The sequence below is a fragment of the Chinchilla lanigera genome, unplaced genomic scaffold, assembly GCF_000276665.1.
Source record: "Chinchilla lanigera isolate Chin_1 unplaced genomic scaffold, ChiLan1.0 scaffold00100, whole genome shotgun sequence".
In the NCBI taxonomy this organism is placed as follows: Eukaryota; Metazoa; Chordata; class Mammalia; order Rodentia; family Chinchillidae; genus Chinchilla; species Chinchilla lanigera.
The window spans coordinates 4378262-4398193 of NW_004955501.1; the positions used below are offsets into that span (position 1 = coordinate 4378262).

The 19932-nt window shown below is 37.6% G+C and overlaps 1 protein-coding gene across 3 annotated transcripts in view; it reads left to right on the forward strand.

Moving 5' to 3' along the window:
* Ryk (receptor-like tyrosine kinase) overlaps positions 1-19932 on the forward strand; it is a 59033-nt gene that overhangs the window by 18211 nt on the left and 20890 nt on the right. For 2 of the 3 annotated variants that reach the window (XM_013505792.1, XM_013505793.1), the window contains exons 5-9: positions 68-212; positions 7896-7996; positions 10811-10945; positions 13620-13706; positions 19041-19110. In XM_013505792.1, the coding sequence (XP_013361246.1) occupies positions 68-212; positions 7896-7996; positions 10811-10945; positions 13620-13706; positions 19041-19110 (538 nt within the window). The remainder of the gene's footprint in view (positions 1-67; positions 213-7895; positions 7997-10810; positions 10946-13619; positions 13707-19040; positions 19111-19932) is intronic. The other variant, XM_005406801.1, reaches the window with a different exon arrangement.

A 19932-nucleotide genomic window follows, 5' to 3' on the forward strand; every position in this document is an offset into this window, starting at 1 on the left:
TTTATATCAGAAAGCGATCAATCATGTTTGTTTAAGACGCTTAATGTGTTTTTCATTTTTGTTTCAGATGATCCTGTACATGCAGCTCCAACCACTTCCACTCGTGTATTTTATATCAGCGTAGGGGTTTGTTGTGCAGTGATATTTCTCGTAGCAATAATATTAGCTGTTTTGCACCTTCATAGTATGAAGAGGATTGAACTGGATGACAGGTATCGTACATTTTTGGGAAGGGAAGAAATAAAATTTATTTGCATATTTATGAGAGTCCAGACTCAAGCACAGTAGTGTGGGAGGAGGAGGGAAGGTAATACGGAAAAATGAGACATCCCAATCACTACCTTTCTGTTGTCTGATTTTGTTTTTTAATCTTTTAAAGTTTGTGAAGCCCAAAATTCTGATTTATTTCTTGTCAGGTGAGTTTGCATTTCTGCCCCCCAAAATACGACTGTGACTGTGCCGCAGACCCCTATTGCCATTTAAAAGCAGTCCCATTTCTTCTAGTTCCACCCCCAGTCATTCTCTGTCTGCCCACTCATCCTTCCAGGAAATGTTTATTGAATGACTTTAGCCATTGATTTCTAATTGTTGGTTTTCAGTGTGATTTTAACCATTCATTCTCAGAGTGCTTACTTGTTTGGGTCCTGAAGAACCTTTTAACATACACCAGGTCTTAGGTCCCACCTTCCTTGAGGTTCTTACATAGTTCATGTAGAATGGTTTGGGCATCAGTACTTTTCTTAAAGCTTCCTGGATGATTCTGAAGTACAGCCATTTTTAAATACACTGGCTAAGATGTTAACTGAGTGTTGGAAATACAAAAGTTAATGATATATTTCACAATGTCAAGGATTTTATCTTTGATATTAACCCATAATTACAAGAGTTTATAAATTTGATGATTGTGGTATGTATTTTAGAATATGGGAATATGAAAGATGCTTCTCCTAATCTGAGTGAATCACAGATGGCAGGAAGGAGGACATCGTAGTCAGGACAGATGGGAAGTAAAAGCATACTGCTGGCTGTGTTTGTTTTCACAACCCGCAATTCTCCTTCCGCCTCCGTGATTCCCAGTTGCTGACGGAAGACGTTACCAGCTTCATGACTTGGGTGTGCATCTTTCTCCCCTTCTCCTTAATGCCTTACTGTACTTTAGTCAGGTGATTGCTTGCTCTTTATGTTTGCCCTAGACCCTGTCCTTCAGGACTTCTTTCCGTACTTTCCTTTTGCCCACAGATTTCCTTCTGTTTCCAGCATTCAGACCAGTTTTTCTGTATCCATCTCTCTCCTCTCTGTCTTTCCTTTTGGTGCCAATTATTCTACTTTTTCCTTTTGTAATGTATTGTGTTTTTGTCTTACACATCCTGCTAGAATGTCAGCTCTTTCCACGTAGGGAGAAGAAGGTCTTATTGCACAACTCTCAGCCTTAACGCAGTTGCATAGTTGTACACGCAGCAGGCAGACACATTTGTGGCATAAATAGGAACCAGAGAACTGGCTGGCTGTTCCCCCTAAGTACTCTTTGTGTCCACTGTGTTAACTTCCCGTACTTGAGGAGGAGAGAAGAGAAGAGTCTGAGGGTGGTGTGGAAGTTAGGTTAGACTTTACAGGGGAAGAAGTGGCATTTGGAAGGGACTGAGGGGGAGAAAAAAGAAGCAGCATATGTGTAGGAATTTGAGAGAGGGTATAAGTAGAGTACGAGAGTCGCTAAAGAAGATAACTTAGAAGTCAGTCTTAATACACCCAGAAAATTGCATTTTTCTTGAATGCTGTGTGTATGTGTGAGGGAGGGATGGATGGAGGGAGGGATTGAGGGAGAGAGAGTGTTGTGCAGGTTTTTTTTCCTAGATTCCAGGGAGTATATACCTCTGCCTGCTGAAATAGTCACCACCCATGAATTGGTGTCACAGTTCTCTCTAGGTTTCAGGCAAAAGGTTTTCTAGACATTGCCTCAGTAAGAGGAACTTACATTACCCCTTGTTTTTCAGCACTCAGCCTAGCATGAAAAGCATAGCCTGTGGAGCTCTGTAGATCTCTGTTTGAAGTCTGGCTGTTCATACTGGCTTTATGGCCTAGATAGAGCAAGTAATATAGCCTCTCTCTGTCCCAAATCTCCCCACTTGTAACACAGAGGAACACACTTCCTTAGGGACGTTCTGAGGTTTTAATAAAAGAATACTCCAAGCTCTTAGAGTGCAGACCTACATTTAGTAAGTGCCATTATTAACAGTTTTTCTTCTCAGCAAGTTGCACTGTGCTAGTTATGATTTCTTCTCTAGCTCTTTCCTGTCCTACGAGCAGTTATTTACAATGTATCAAGCCGGCTAATAGTGGTCACCAAAAATTTCCTATCCGGTAATATAGTAGCTTTTAAGACATATCCACTGTTTCTCAATCTGCATGGGGGCTACTTACTGTTCTTATTTTAAAGACAAAGAAACAGGCTTAAAGAGATTAAATAACTTCTTTAGGCTGAACTATTAGGTCCAGTCCAGGACTGGAGAGATGCATCATTGTAATAGGTGTACTATAATAACCTACTGTTGTAACTGTATGAAGCACCAGTCTCTGTCCCAGGTGCCTTACAGTCATTAATTCCATTATTCTTCACAACAGCTCTGTGACATTGAATAGAACCCATGGTTCCATGCAGTTCCCTGGTGGAGGGCTCTCCATGTAGGTCCTCAGGAGCCAGGCTCCTGTTGTATAGGGAACTCCTTCAGAGTCAGAGAATGAAACTGCCTGTGATCTTTCATGCCAGGACATTTGGAGCCCACAAGTTTGGCTTTCCCTGTCCCAGCATTGCAGATCGATCTTTTCAGTCTCTGTGTCAGCGGGGGGTGTCTGTTTTGGACAGGCAGAGTCGCTTCTCACATTCACCCTAAAATTTTCTCCCAGAGAGCCTGATCTCCAGCACACCCACACTGTGTTTGTGACCTGGAAAGCGCACTTCTTTTTTGTGGGTTGCTTGAGCTTGTGTTTTGGAAGGATCTTCATGTTCTTTTTCTGTTTCTGTTATCTCTACCGCCAGACTGTCCCTGTCATTCCTAGGGACAAAAACTCATTTGTTTCTCTTCTTTTCTATATTCAGTGTCTAACAGAGTATCTGACACACAGTAAGGTCATCAGTAACTGCTGAGTGAAGACTGACTACAGGAAAGCAAAAAAAAACGGTTTCTTTACATGAGTAATTCTTTGCCTTTTTCAGTATATATTAGCAACTCACGTTTAGTTTATGTTTTTCTCTTCCGTGAAAGCATGGTTTTCTCTTATATTGATTAATTCCTTGCTTTCTGAGCTCTCACTGGGGCTCAGTTTGATCCACTTGGGACTTACTTTGCCACACTGGCTAAGTGCTGGGAGGGCTGAGTAAGTAAGACACTTCCTGCCCTCCTAGGGATTATAGTCTTTTTTGTTTTTCTAATTTGGATGCCTTTTGTTTCTTTTTCATTAAATTTTAACTTTTATTAGTTTTATTGGTACATTTAAATGTACATACTGGTCATACTCATTGTAGAAAGTTTATACCTGTATGTGATATATCTTGACTCCTCTTTTTTTCCCAATCCCCTCTCCTCCAGCCCCTCTTCCTTACTTACAAAGCTTTGTTTCCATTTTATTTTTCTTTTATAATTCTTTTTCCCTTCCTTTCCCCTTCCTTCCTCCCTAGTTCCTCTTTCCTTTTGAACAGTTTCTTCCTATTTCACAATATCTGTTGTGCATTTTGGTCCTTATTTACTCTTTCGGTTTCTCGTACCAGGGAGACAGTGCGATATTTACATGTGTCTGATTTATTTCATTTCAGTGTGGTCTCAAGGCGCATCCATTTACCTAGAAATGTCTCACAAACAACAAACTCACTGAGAGAGAAATTAGAGAAACCACACTTTTTACAATAACAGCCAAAAAAATGAATTACTTAGGAATCAATTTAACAAAGGAAGTAAAAGATCTGTACATTGAAAATTACAGTACTCTGAAAAAGGAGATTGAAGAGGATATCAGAAAATGGGAAGATATCCCTTGCTCATGGGTAGGAAGAACCAACATAATGAAGATGGCCGTATTTCCAAACTTGTTACACAGATTTAATACAATCCCAATCAAAATGCCATTAACATACCTCACTTACTAGAACTAGAGAAAACATTCCTAAAATTCATTTGGAACCAGAAGAGACCTAGAATAGCAAAAACAATTCTTGGCAACAAAGGCAAAGCAGAGGGCATCACAGTCCCAGGCTTGAAATTATACTGTAAAATTACTGTGATTAAAAAGAGCAGCATGGCACTGGCAAAAACCCAGACCTGGAAGAGACTAAAAGATGCAGAAACAACTCCAAACACACTCAGCCACCTTATCTTTGACAAAGGGGCAGAACAGCTTCACTGGCAGAAAGACAGCCTTTTTAATAAATGCTGCTGGGAAAACTAGCTCTGCACATTTTGAAACTAAAATGACCCATGTCTATCACCATGCACTGAACTAGAGTTTATAGTCTTCTAGGAATTAAACATGCCATCCCAACTGGAATGTAGAGTAGGAAACTTTGCTGTATTCACTGCTACATCTCCACCCCCAACACTGCACGTGGGGTGTAGTAGAAAGTTAGTATTTGTTGAATGAATGAGCAAATAATTGAATTACCTAGAAAAATAGGAATTATAATTTAGCACTTTAAAAGAGCATCATGATCTTTGCCTAAGATCTTAGGTTGATCTTAAAGCAGGGTTAGTATCTCTGTAACTGATCTTATTGCTTGTGAAAACCAAACTCACTCAGGCTGGTCTTAAACTAGTAAGTGTTAGCAGATACACATTTTAAACTCCCTTTCCATGTTCCGTGATACATCTATGAATCTATGAGTTTTAATAGGTGTTGGGTAGGTTCCCCAACTACTCCTTGCCTCTGTGACAGCAGTGTTAGTTTCCAAAGCAAGTTTGTTCTGCCTGCTTAGCATAGTGCTTTGCTTATTGCTGATTTTCTCCTCCCTCTTCACCTGGCACCTACTGAATGAATGAAATTGATGTAGATACGCTGATCCATAGCTCTTGTGACTGCTCACCCTGTTGTGAGTAATTCTGAGGTGGCACAAGAGTGCCACCTACTGTTGAGTTAATGGGAAGAAATGGGGTCTTTGCATTTTTTCAGCCGTCAGTAGTGTTGGTTCCAGGTAGTGTTTTAGCTGTGCTTTCATGTGCATCATAAATGTTAGCCTCACAAAAATCTCCTGAGATAGATTTTCTTAATTCCATTTCGTGGGAGAGTCATCAGAAATCCTTTATTTCTTCTCACTTTGAGGATGGTAATGCTTCTCTCCCATCACGGAATACTCAACTTCTAACAACTGATTGCTGGTCTGTTTAGTAGTACTCAGGCCTGGGAGATTTACCGTCTACAGTCAGTACCGTTACAAGGATTGAAGATGGATCATCACAATGAAAACGGTAGTAATTTCTAAGTGTATATTGGAGAGTTGGGCACTGTGGCTTTACTTTTAATAATATTTCACATAATCATCTTAACAGACTTGTCAGGATTTAGTATTATATTTCTGTACATGAGGAATTTGAGGCCCCAAAGGGTTAGAATAGTTTGCCTAGGGTCAGACAGCTGCTGTTGGTGCTGGCAGTCTTCACTTGAAGATTTACGTTTCTGTCTTTGTAATGCACTGCCCCATGCCTACTACATGTGTGACTCAGATAGATCAAGTCTTGAGTAACTACCATCCTTTAAAGTTCTTCTAGGACTCATCAGATGATGCAATTTGTGATAGTCTCATTGTCGCATAGTATCTTCAAGGTTGCTGAGGAAACCGCTTACTACAGTCTCACAGGAGGTAGATAATCTGAAGTTATAGCCAATTTTACAGGAATCTGTATTGAGCATTTCATTAGACAGGTAGGCATTTTCAGATATGTGGTGTGCTGAGCAGGATAGCTTATGTATAGGTGTGCTCCAGATATTTGCTGGAGGATATTCGTGTCTTAAGTTTTACTGTGACTTCTCCAGAAGTGTTTTAATTATAATTGCAAATAACGGATTGTATTATTAATGATAAAAAGACTACATAGGGGCTTACAGCACTCATTGCCTGGATGTTATTTACATTTTTCAGATGTATGTATGAGCTCTTGGAATTGATAAAATATAGATTCATATATAAAAGTTGCAGATTGCATAGATGCTTTGTCATTATGTGTTTTTAAAACCAGATATTGCAAATATAGCTGTCTGTGGAGTGTGGTCAGTTAAAGACTTTGCATCTGGAACGTTGGAGCCCCCAGACTCTCCTAATCCTGTTGCTGAGAGTGGCATGAAAGGCCTGTCCTGCCGTCTGACTTTTGGTTTTGAAACTGGGTTCTGAACCCAGGGGTTTTTGATACAGGTTCTTGCTAAGTTGCCTGGGCTGGGCTCAAATTTGCAGTCTTCCTTCTCCATCTCCCAGAGTGCTGCGATTACAGGCTGCACCTCTCATGCCCAACCTCTGCTTTCACTCTTCATGCTAAGTTTCTGTGCTTCGCTTTTCTACTACTGCAGAATTACAAGGGCTGAGTCACTGAGACAGGAGTACGCCAGAGGGAGACTTTAGATGAATTGTTACCCACTGAAAAGACAGAACATGCTTGGCAACCATTAGCCTGTAGTAGACACAAGCACAGGGTTAGCAATTACTTGAGCCTACCACCTTCTAAATCTGGTTTATTTGGGAGAGTGCTGTAGTGATCCACGTACTAGAGATTTCTGTGAACATTTGTAATTTTTTTCAATTTTCATTTTTTATTAGTACATATTTCCAGGACATTTTCCAATCACATTCCTTATGGGGAATTGTAAATGTACGGAACACACCTGAACTGTTTTCTTCATCCCTTTCCTCTCCCGTCCTTTCCTTCTTCCTCCATCTCTTGATTTCCTTCTTATTCACAAAAGATCTATCTCCCTATTTTCTATTATCTGTTTTTTTCTTTGCTCTTTATATTTTGGGTTTCTCATATATGAGAAACAATGTGATATTGAGCTTATGTGTCTTACAGCAATGTGGTTTCAAGATGGATCCATTTTTCAACAAATGGTGTTTTTTCTTTGTTATGGCAGAGTAGTACTCCATTGTGTGTAAATATCACATTTTCATTATCCATTCATCTGTTGACAGACATACAGGCCATTTCCAAGATTTAGTTATTATGAATTGGACTGCTATAAAAATGGGTATCAAGTATCACTGGAATATGAGAACATCTATCAATTCTTTAAAAAGTGAGGTTTGGAAAAAAAAACCAGCTTATATGTGACTTAAAAAAACTTGAACCAGATATACTTCTTCTCAAGATCTGATCTTAGTGTCCTTTGATTTGATTTGTTCTCCCTCATCTTTTGGCCACTTGATTTGGAGCCCTCATTAAAAATGACCTGATGGGCTGGGGATGTAGCTCAGCGCCTGCCTGGCAAGTACAAGGCCTTGAGTTCGAGTCCCGGTACCAAAAAAAAAAAGATAAAAGTGGCCTGTCTGTCTACTTTTCTAGAAAGTGGTTTATTGAATAGTATGGGCTTTTTCTTGAGAGGTGATCCATAGTTCCCTGCCATATCTTTGAGTGCTTTAGGCCTGGTGTCTTGAGGACTAGCACCTATATTTCTGAGTGAGCTTGGTAAAATGACCTGGCTTGATGAATTTGGAGGTAGAAATGAAAGAAAAAAAATGGAACTATACACAGTGTGGGAGATTGAAGTTTCCATATGGAACATTGTAATACAGAGATCCACACATTATTACAACCTCCAATCAGGATTTTCAGTAGGTTGTAATGCTATGTACATTTTGTGTGTATGAAAAAGAAATTTCTCATCGAAACCAACTTGTCAAATATTTCTCTTTTAAAAATAATTTGCAGCATCAGTGCCAGCAGTAGCTCCCAAGGGCTGTCTCAGCCATCCACCCAGACGACTCAGTACCTGAGGGCCGACACACCCAACAACGCAACACCCATCACCAGTAAGAGTTAATTAATTCTAACGTGGTTACCAGTGTCCTGTGGCGGGTTAGTGGCCCTTCGTGTTTAGTGTACTTGTGGGACATATGTACCATGTGGGTGTGTGATACCTGACTTGTGCAAATTAGAGTTTTTGTTTTTATTAAAGCAGTAATGAAATATTCTAAAAATTGGAATATTAATTGTAAAGCTTAATTGCTAGGATTAGTTTTACTTTGAGGAGATAGCCATAATTATATTAAAGCCTTAAGAAATTAATTCTGTAGACATTTAGAAAGAAAATTTTCAAGTAGTTCTATAGAATAAGCTGTTCAGCTGCATAAGCACAGAGACTTTGGGTTTCAGTGAATTAGTCGATGGTCTGATAGGCCATGTAAAAATTTTACAGTTTTCATTTGTTTTGTGCTGGGATTAAACCCAGGCCCTCGTGCATGGAGGTGTTCTGCCACCAAGCTATATCACCAGCCCCTACAGTGATTTCTCATCATACTAGGAAGCTAGCTGCCATTGGAAAATTGAGAACATGGGACTTAATTTCCTTTCATTGAAAAAGATTTTGATGAATGTTTTTCACACACTTCAATATATAGATGTTTGTGGAAAGTAAGTCCTTTTTAAATTGTTGGTTGACAAATTTTTGTATATCTGATATGTAACGTGATTGTCTTACTCTTTTGTATTGCTGAGACAAAATACTGAACACCTAAAGTTAAAGGAGGAAAAGTTTATTTTGTTTTACACTTTGTAGAGGTTCCAGTCCATAGTCACCTGGCTCCAAGGCAGGGTGGCCAGGCAGAGGGGAAATAGTTCATGGCAAAGCAGGGCATGCAGAAGGCAGCCATCAGTGAAATAGCAAGCAAGAAGTGACAATAGCCCTCTTTTTGTCCCATATATTCTTTTGTGTGTTTTTTTGTTTTTCATTTTTTTGAGACAGGGTTTCACTATGCGCTTCAGGCTGGCCCTGAACTCACTTTGTAACCCAGGCTGGCCTCAGACTCACAGTCATCCTCCTGCCTCAGCCTCCCAAGTGCTGAGATTATGGGCAGCACCACCACGCCCAGCCATGTCCCATATATTCTATTCAGGGTGGGCTCACACCCAGGGTGGGGTTTCCCATTGTCCACATCCAGAACTATGCCAAACCAACCAGTAGACTAATTTAGTAATCACACATCCTTGATCCCAGCATCACACACTTAATCCCAACATCATACAATCTAGATCTAGCCACCTCTGAAAAGCCCACCTACAACCTCAAGAGGCTTTGGGGGGACATCTAGATAAGTCCTAACAGTGATGTTATGATACATGTGTACACTGTGGAATAAAACAGTCAATTCTTAGAGTATAATTTACACATAATGAGGAATTAGTTACGTACAAATATAAAACAACATAATCATCAAATAAAGAGTGGGCCAGAAAGCCAAGGGTTATGGCTTGATTCAGAGGTACCATTTATTAATTAGGATCTTATAAGCAATTACCTATATTCCTTGAGCTGACATTTACTCTTAATAAAATAATGTTAGGAATATCTGCCCACTCCCCAGTGCCCCATTGTAGTTCTCAGTACTGCTTCCCATTCCAAAAAATAAGAATTCTGTGGACCGATGGCTGATTCCAGGTCTGGGACAAGCTACTAAAGACTTGAAGACCTCTCATTGGCCAAAGGTGGAACCATTAAAGAGAAAGAATAGTAACTATAATAGATGGAAACATACAGTGTGTAGTATTTTATAAATTTGTATTACTCTTTTAAAAATTGCTCATTGTGAGAGACAACATTCTAACTACTGGCTATATGAACTATATTTCAGGGTAAACAGATACTGCTGATTGATGAGGGACAATGTTTCTTTATGGGAGATTCCGTCTACTAAATGTAGAAGGAATGATAGAATTAGAAAATCCCATTTACAACCTCTAACAAATTACGTCATTCAAGAAAGATCATGAGTGATTAAAACCGTAGGAATAAAGGGATTTAGGGAACTTTACCACTGAAGAACCAGGTCACCCCCTAAATCCACTGATGAAGCATTAGCCTTGCCAAAAGCAAGGCAGCTGGGTGTTTCATACCCCAGGCCGGGATTTGCAGCCTGTGGAGTGTTCTTGCTTTTGCTTTGCCAAGCCCTCTGGCAGCCAGTGATGGTCACTGCATAGGTGCATTAGTTCTTCAGGCATTTTTCTTCCCGGAATCACCAAAGCTAATCAGTAGGGATATCATTCCAGGTTGTGTTTGCTAGCCTGGATCTTCCTTTTATCCTAACATGTTTTCTTGCATTGAAAAGTTTAATTTGAGGCTCTGTATTTTATTTTTACTGTCATTACATTAAGAATAAATGGGAATTAAAGGAACTTAAATTTTAATTTCACAGTGGTGTGACCACTAGGCTGTGGGAATATTAGAGTAATCATATTGATAATTACTTGGCTAGAAAAGATCTTTTTTTCAAATATGTCTTCATTTGTAAAATCTTTTTGTTATATGACTATATTAAAACATCTTTCAAGAGAGAAACTGTCCTGGGGGCATTAAATTATATTCTGTAAATCGAAGTTTGTTTCATTTGGCTGAGAAGCATTTGAAGTGATGGTAGTAGTAGTATTTTTAGCATTATTTTAATTGTGTATTTTAACATTTGGGAGTAGTTTTGTGGGAGGTAACAAAGCATTTAAGGTTTACTGTCCTTTACATGGAGCTCTGTGGTTCATGTGTATGCCTGCTTTCTTTCAAGGTTTTAAAGGAAGCTGGACCAATTGACCCCACTACCATAATAAGGGTATTTATATTGCTTGGTTTGGCTTTGTTGGCTCCTCAGGTTATCCTACCTTGCGGATAGAGAAGAACGACCTGAGAAGTGTCACACTGTTGGAAGCCAAAGCCAAAGTGAAGGATATAGCAATATCCAGGGAGAGGATAACACTGAAAGATGTTCTCCAGGAAGGTACTTATTATCTCAAGATCAGTTTTTTCAAAGAATGATTTTCACTTTTCGTTTCTTTAGATTTTAACGTGTCTTATACAGCTTTGGTGCATTTCTTGATTTTCAAGTATATGAAAGCATATATATGTGTTTGATACCTTTAAGGTATATTTTATATTTTGTTCTTATTTAAAATGATCACTATGTAGAAGTGGTCTTTGAAATATTTTAAGCTTTTTCTCTGACAGATAATGTAGGGGTTCTTCCAGGTGAAATGGGGCTTTGGAGTTAGACTCAAGTTCTAGTTCTAGAATTTATTACCTGTCTGACCTTAGAGAAGTCATTTGATGCCTTAGACTTCCAGTTTCCTCTTCTATAAATGTAGACTATATTGTGCTATATATAGTAGTCTTCATAGTTCTTAGACTAGTTAAGAAGACTAGATGAAATGATGTATATTACATGAGTTAACATGTAAGAGTATTTGATAGATAATAGTACCTTTTTCTTCCCCTCTTGCTGGTCCTGATTTTTGAGTTTTAAGGTATTTATTTAGGGAGATGCTCAAAGATGGGGACAGAAATTAATGATGGAATACTGCATTGAGCTTTTCACATTGAACAAAGAATTACTTTTTTTCCCCCTGTTATAGTTCAGGTTAGAATGTTGTGGGTTCTTAGGAGTCCTTCTATTGTTGGGGATGTTGTAAGCAAATCATAGCTAAAGGAGGGACTTAAACCTTCCCCAGTGCAAATGGTCATTAATGGAAGTGGGTTGGGTTTTTTTTTGTTGTTGTTGGGGGGCTTAGTTTTCACTGTATAACTACCACTTCTGTTTTCTAAGTAACCAGGTAGCTTTTCCTGAAGAGTCTCAGAAGTGAGAGACAACGGTTGACTATGTTTGCAGCTTCTTTTGGCCTTTAAATGGGATAATATAAGTAATTTATTGTGGTATAATTTGAGGAAAAGAGGATATTCAGAAAGAGTTTTTCTAGATATTACCAGGACTATAATAGTTTACTTTTTTTTTTTTTTGGTACGTGGAATTGAACTCATGACTTTGTGCTTGCCAGGCAGGCAAGGCACCACTGAGCAACATCCCTGGCCCAGCTTTTAAACTATGCTTATTTCAGAAAAGAAAACATGGCTCATTAACATCTTAAAGAGTATTGAGATTCACTGGACATCCGATAAGTACAAATCAAACATGAGTTTCGTGCCACTTTTTACTGTCAGATTGGGAAGAGTGAGAGATAGATAATATCCAGACTGACAGGGTTATGAGTACACATCACTGGTAGGAATATGAATTCCTGTGACATGGTGAAGTAGAAGTACTTCAGTATATGTTCCCACCTCCGTAAGATTTGTTTTTAAACATATGTAAAATGCATGTTTGGGAATATTTTAAGTAGGGAAAGAGGAGACAGGATAGGAGCTTTTGCAGTGCTGTTTGAGAGTTTAAGAAGCTGAATGGGACAGCAAGGAAGACCTTAAAGAGGAAGACACTGCTAGGCCAGGATATCGGCTCTGACAGTGGATTGACCAGCGCGTTGGAAGATGTTTATTCAGCTCCATGCAGATTGTCTGAAATGAAGATTATCTGACATATTTCTCTCTCAAGCACCCAAGTTACTTGGGCATCAGAGCTTCACTACCGAGTGTGGCAGACATTAAAATAAGCCTCCTTTGTCTTTCCGTGTCTTTTTTTGTTTTGTTTTTTCTCCGGTACCAGGAACCGAACTCACGACCTTGCGCTTGCCAGGCAGGCGCTTTTGCCGCTGAGCTAAATCCCCAGCCCCAATAATAAGCCTCCTTTGTGTGTGTGGATCTGCAGCAAAGCAAAACTATTGCGGGCTTTTTTTTTAATTTGTGAAGAAGGGAGAGTTAGAATTATTTTGTGAGAAAGAGTGGCACAAGATTAATTTTCAATGATTATCTCTTAAGAAGCTTTTTTTAAGCGATTAAAAAATTGCTAATAACACCTTTATGTCTCTCCATAGTTTTTGGTGTTGTTTTTGTTTTGTGTTGCTGGGAATTGAACCCTGGCCTTTGCACTGAGATATGTGCCTCGCCCTTTTTCAATTGAAACAGGGTCTCACTCAGTTGCCCAGTATAGTTCATTTTTTAAGTTATTCCTTTGCCTCCAAAAAGATAATAGTTTCTCCTCTTTAGAGTTTTTAGGAACACATTTTACCAGTAACCTGTGGGACCACGCAACTTGTGAGACCTTTTAAGTAGAGAGCAGTAGAATGACGGGAATCCAGGGTGTCTACATCCAAGACTTGTACCCCTCGAGGCCTCTCTGCAAGTTACTTTTTAAAGCTTTGCGCTAGTACAGAGGAAATCTATTTTTCTTCAGCATTGGTCTGAGTCTAATTTTAGAAATTCAAATGATTTGGAGCTGCAGTGTTCCTGGCTATGTTATTGTTTTATTTAGGATAATTGAGAAAAAATTCTCATATACTTGGTTTAGTTAGATATGATGTTTCTGAAAGCAGGTTAAGACATTTCATAGTTACAAAGGACTTCTAACAGTTGTTCAGTGTTAACAATTTGTGTCATTGTGCTTTTGGGCTGGAAGGATGTTACTGATCACATGTACTGTTGTATTTAAGTTTTGTCATGACGCTGTTTTATACTGTAACGAGATGAAGGCTATTGTATGATCTCATTAATTACTATTTTCCTTTTAGGTACTTTTGGGCGTATTTTTCATGGGATTTTAGTGGATGAAAAAGATCCAAATAAAGAAAAACATACATTTGTAAAAACAGTTAAAGGTGGGTTTTTTTTTTCTATACTATTTCTATAATGCTTTCCTATTATTGGCTCATACCAGTGAAATTACGTCAGTTTCTCAAAGTTTTCTGGACCTTATAAATTAGTCTACGTTACTTTACCTTGGATGAGGCTAACTTTTGAAGAGATTTGGATTGTCCTCATTAGGTATAGAAAATAGAAAGCTTTATAAATTAAGATACTAAAGAATTACTAGTTATTATGTTGACTTCCAGTTAAATTGCATCCACTAGACTTCATTGTTGCTGTAATTAAAGGAAAAATCCTATGTTAAAACTCTTTGGAGTCCAGGCGTGGTGCAACTTGCCTGTAATCCCAGCACTCAGGTGGCTGAGGCATGACTGTCAGGAGTTTGAGGCCAGCCTAAACTACATAGCGAGACCCTACAGCAAAAGCAAATACACAAAGTGATAATAGTAACGAAAACAACAAAGAACAAAACTCTCTGGTACCATCTTTTCCCTCCTTAAAGACATTGCCATTTGTTTTTCCGTCCCAGTATTGCAGTCTATAAAGAAAAATATTAGAATTATTACCCTCAAGCCCCCAGTACCTTAAGTAGCTAGGCATGCTGCCTTTCAGTCCTCCTCCCCTCTCTTCTCATGCACTGTATGGTGTTCCAGAAAGTGCATGTGTGTGTTTCTTGGTATACTTTTGCAGGTGTAGCTGGAACACAGTTGGACTTGTTGGCCCAACAAATATATACATTTGAATTTTTAATAGGGCTTGTCAGATTGTTCGCTAAAGAGCTCTGATTTGTATTTTCATGGTCAGAATATCTGCTTTCACATAAACTTTTGCACTACTTTTTGGAAGGTGATGCCTAATTTTTTGTTTGTTTTATGTAAATTACTCAACTAGAGATTCCCTATCAAAATACTACAGTGTTATTTATATACAGCTTTTTCCCTTTAGTGACTCTTAAAAACTTTTGGAATTTTGGTAATGTGCCACTGATATTTGAAGGCTTAAATAATTCTTAATTTTTAATTTTTTTTTCTTCTAGGGATTGAACCCAGGCCTTCATCCTGTATCCCCAGTTAGTTAATTCTTTTTATTTGCTCATTTTGAGAGTAAGAAAAATGTGGTAATATATAGGGTGCTTAATGTCTCTCATTGTCCAATATGGTTTGAGATTACACAGTACTAATTTCTGAAAAGCAAATTAATACTTAAAAGGCAAAAGTTGAGGGGAAAAATTAAGGTCAGTTTTTTGTTTGTTTGTTTTATCTTTTTGAGACAGTCTTGCTTTGCAGTTCAGGGTGGCCTTGAGCTCACTTTGTAGCCCAGGTGAGTCTTGAACTCAACGATCCTCCTGCCTCAGCCTCCTGAGTGCTGGGATTACAGGTGTGTGCCACCACACCCAGTTTAAAGTCAGTTTAAAAAAAAAAAAAAGTCAGTTTTGTGAGTAGGAGGTGACAATTTTAAGAGGTTTATAAAGTTAATAAGAACTGTGTTTCTAAATTTACTTAAAGGACTACTTGGAAAGTTGAAGGGTTTATGTTTATTGTTTCTAAAATGTTAGGTTGTACCAATCTAAAAAAACTTTGGAATTTAATTTAGCAGATTTCTTATTTTAAGGCTTCTACAAAAATAGACTACAACGCACAACCTTTATCTTTTTAAACAAATGATTTAACTTAAATCATTTAATATTTGTTTTATTCACCCACCCCTTGACAGCCCCCAGACAATAAGTTATCCAACTAATTTTGAAGGATAATGTACATATTTCCTTTTGTAAATGTAAAATTTGAACCATAAACAGCTGCCTTTTGTTTTCCCATTTTTTTAAAGAAAGGAAACTTTTCCCCTTAATTCTAATATTTCTTCTAGGATTATTAAATACTCTGTGGATGGCTTTGAACTGTGCTGCTTCTAATTTGTTCTGTATGAATCTTGTATTAACAAAAAGAGGTTTCCATACAGAATTGGGCTGATTTAAGACTGGAAGGGGAAGAAAAGGAAATAGAAATGATAAGAAAATACAATGTGAATACTGGAACTCTTTTCCAAGATAAGGTTTCTCCTTCCTTGTATACTTGAGTTATCGTTTCTTGGCTGTTTCTCTGCCTTACTGTTGTAATTCTAATGTTCTTTCTGAGCTGACGGAAATGAGCGAAAGCACAGTAAGTCCTTAGCCAGCATGTACTCGGTGTTTGCGTAGGGATAGAGAGGAAGTGCACCAGAGTTCTGGCTCAGAATTGTGAGTGATATCTCCATGTGATTGTCTCTGAGATTTGTTCTTTTGGAATGTTATTTTTATTTTTTTTAATTGAAGCTACTAGAGCTGACCGAGTTCCTTCACAATCTGTGTGCTTTACTCCTTGCAGGATTAGAAGTTCTTTGTAAAATGGAGAAGACAGTCTTTTAAAGATCCTTGATTTTTGCTTTTAGGCATAAGCAGGAAATTGGAGATTAGCTTTTTAAAATTTTTAAAATTTTGTTTAGACTTAGCAGATATTTCAGTATAAATTTCCAGGGATTGAAATTGGAAAACTGAATCTTACATAAGTATTACGAAAATGAATTCCATGAAATAAATGAATCTGTTTGGGATTATTGGCTTTAAATTCTTATTTTTTTAATAGTTGGTATGGGCTGGGGATTTAGCTCAGCGGCAAAGCGCCTGCCTGGCAAGCGCAAGGTCGTGAGTTCGGTTCCCAGTACCGGAGAAAAACCAAAAAAAAAAAAAAAAATAGTTGGTAAATTTTTGCAGTTTTAGAAATAAGGCTTTTCCTTTATTGTTTTGTGTTTCTTTGTAATCTTTAAAATGTAAGTTATTTTATAGTAACCTTCTGGATGTTGAGGATGGACCTTTCGCTATTTAAAATTAAAAGACTAAGCTAGACTGGGAAAGAAAACCAAGAAAATCAATTTTCCTTAGTAGATATTTTTTCTAGAGTTAAAAAATCTCTTAGTTAATCCAGTTCAGTTGAGCCTTGCTTAATAAAACATTCTTATCAAAATTAAACTTGAAAAAAATATGTGTGAAATAACATATCCTGAAATGAACCTTTTGTTGGTCTTGGATCCCCTTACTGGTTGAGGAGAAGGTAAACTCATAAGTGGGTGGGACTTGCCAGCTGTTACTAGTTTTCAGTGGTCACAAGATCCCCCCAGCTCCCAATAGTTCTGACCATAGACCATCAAAGGACAATTGGCCACTTAAAAAAGGATCCCAAATTTTAAGCAATTTGTAAACAACTGGAGTTTATTCTAGCAGACAGTGGTGGGAGGTGTGAAGCTCCTTTTCCTAAAAAGTGGGTCAAATTCATGGCATCAATCTACCCATTTTACATTCCGAGAAGTCTTACCTAAGAAAAGTTGTCTACAAAGGGTGCACAAATAACAAGTTACGGACAAGGGAATGAGGCAAGGAGTGGGATTCCAGTAGGATTGGAGGCAGATTCAATTTGAGACTTCTTATCCTTGACAGTTCCTACTTTTGAGGAGTGTATAGTGCCCAGGCTCAGTAGAGTGTTTACTGTTGCTGGTTCAACATTTTAGTAGGTGGGTCTGGAATGTGTGGATCTTGCCTTTGCCAATCTCTTGAATTGTTTTCTCACAATTGTAATTATTATATTTACTGTTGACATAAATATTAGTGGGTTTCTTTGAAAGTGTTTTTAAAAATACATTATTGCACTCAAGTTTGTGGTCAGTATTTAAAAGTTATTTTTTAAAATTGAAATTCATGTTCAGTTTTATGATGGAATATACTACTCAGTTCAAATAGTGGCAAATAAGTGGAAAAATTTTGTACTATTAAGATAGTGGTCCCTATAAAATAAAGAATCCCTGTGAATTTGTACAGATACTTGATAGTTTTATATACTGATACAAAAGATATTGGTAACTGTATTATCCAGTTGTTTTTTTTTTTTTTTTTTCCAAAAACATTGACATAAAATTCAATTTTAGTTCTGTTTGCTGCTTTGGGCCCAAACCCATGAATTTAGAAACTACAGATTAAATGCAATAACAATATCCTACTTATAGCTATTACCTTTCTACTGATTTTATATTAGCCACATTTGTTTTTAACCAGAGAGTTAAGAAGAAGAAGAAAATAATAAAAAGGACCACCTTCTCCAATCAGAACTCTTATCATGTTTTTATAGTTGTAAGGTTAGAAAGTGTAAATAGAAGGGTACAATGTGTAAATTTTTCTGTCAATAAAAGTAACCACCATAAACAATTTCTTTTTTAAAAAAAACAAAAAAACAATTTCTTATGATTCTCTCACAGGTAACGGAAAAATGTTTACAAGTACATTTTTTAAAAGTAATCTTGTTTTTAAAACTTAACTGATCACACAAATAGACGTTTGCGCCTGGATTTTAAAATTTAATTTGTATCTTTTTAAACGATCCTTCTGTCAGTACATGTAAACCTGTCTTTTTTAAATTTGTTTTTGTTGTTTTACGGTGTTGAGGATCAAACACAGGACCTTGACCACAGTAACCAAGCTCCACCACAGAACTATAACTGCAGCCCACACCCATTTCATTTTTAAAAAGCAGCTGCAGGACATTCCAGTGTACCAATGTAATTAGGTTCTGTTGATGTTACTTTAGTTGTTTTGAATATTCCAGTGGGATTGATGATGCAGAGTATATATGCATTTTAAAAATTTGTTGCCTGTTGCTTCCCCTCCTCCACAAGGTGCTATTGATGAGCCTTTTTCTGTGTACTCTTGCCCATTTGCTACTTAAATTTGTATTCTTAGGGTGAGGAGTAAAGCTGAGAATCATTTTGTTGGTCATTTGTTTTTTTCTTCACTCAGTAAAATGTTTATATCCTCCACCAGTTTCTTTTCTTTCTGTTTTTGAGAAAGGGTCCCACTTTGTAGTTCAGGCTGGCCCTGAACTCGCTATATAAGCCCCAGGCTGGCCTCAAACTCATGGCAGTTCTCCTTCCTCAGCCTCCTGAGTGCTGGGATCATAGGTGTGTGCCACCCACTCCTGGCCTCATACTTACTTACTTTTGTTTTGGATGAGCTCTTTAAAGGAGAAAAAAGGAAATTAGTCTTTTGTATGACTTACGTGTTGTACATATTTTTCCAATCTATTATTGCTTCTTCTACTTTGTTGAATTTCTAATATTTATGTAAAATTTTCTAGGTAAATTGAGCTATTTGTTGTGGCTCTTACTACTGCAATAGTTTCAGCTAAGTCTTTTTAGATTTACCTGTAATTTGTAATGAGAATTTACCTTATGATCCAAGGTAGTAATTATTTGCTAAGATGATATATATAACTCTATATCTGTATATGGATTGGCCATTCAGACTGTTTCTTTTCTGGACACAGATCACGCCTCCGAAATCCAGGTGACCATGATGCTGACAGAAAGCTGTAAGTTGCGAGGTCTTCACCACAGGTGAGAGCAGAACCCTGGCATTTATGCTGCTTTTTTATTTGAAGAACACTGCAGTGAGTTCTGAATTTAAACCATTTTGTATTAGCGTAATTCTTTCTGAATGTAAAATGTACGCAAAAAGCATACATTTTGTACTTTTACAAAGTAAAAGAAGAAAATAGAAAACAAGTTTGTGAGACTGCATCTGGACAATCATACCAAAGCTTCCCAGAAATTATTTATACCTTTTATTTGCACACTACTCTTTTTTAAAAAAGGGATGGGCGATAAACATACATTAAAAATACTTACTATGGGGGCTGGGGATTTAGCTCAGCGGCAAAAGCACCTGCCTGGCAAGCGCAAGGTTGTGAGTTCGGTTCCTGGTACCGGAGGGGGAAAAAAAAAAAAAAATACTTACTATGAAATTTTTGAATGTATAGATCACCAAAGACAAGAAGGGAATTAAATACCAGTAAACCCAGCTCCAAGATGAAGTGACAGTTAACATTTTGCCACATTTGTTTTTCGTGTACATGCCTTTGTGTATCATTGTGTATTCATCTCTTTGTATGTCTATGGAAATAGCTTATGGTGGGTTAGATATCTCAATACTGAGTCCATTTCCAGCTGGCATTTTTTTTAAAAAGGACGTTTTCCTGTAAAATTTTAATTTTATTATCCTTAACAAAGTTAACATGCTTAACTTAACAGAACAGTATTTTTCAGCCTTTTATTGTCAATAACTATGACTCCTTATCTGATTTAAGAAGGCTACATAGTTTCAATTCCACCAAAAAGAGGAATGGAGCCAGGCATGGTGGCGCACGCCTGTAATCCCGG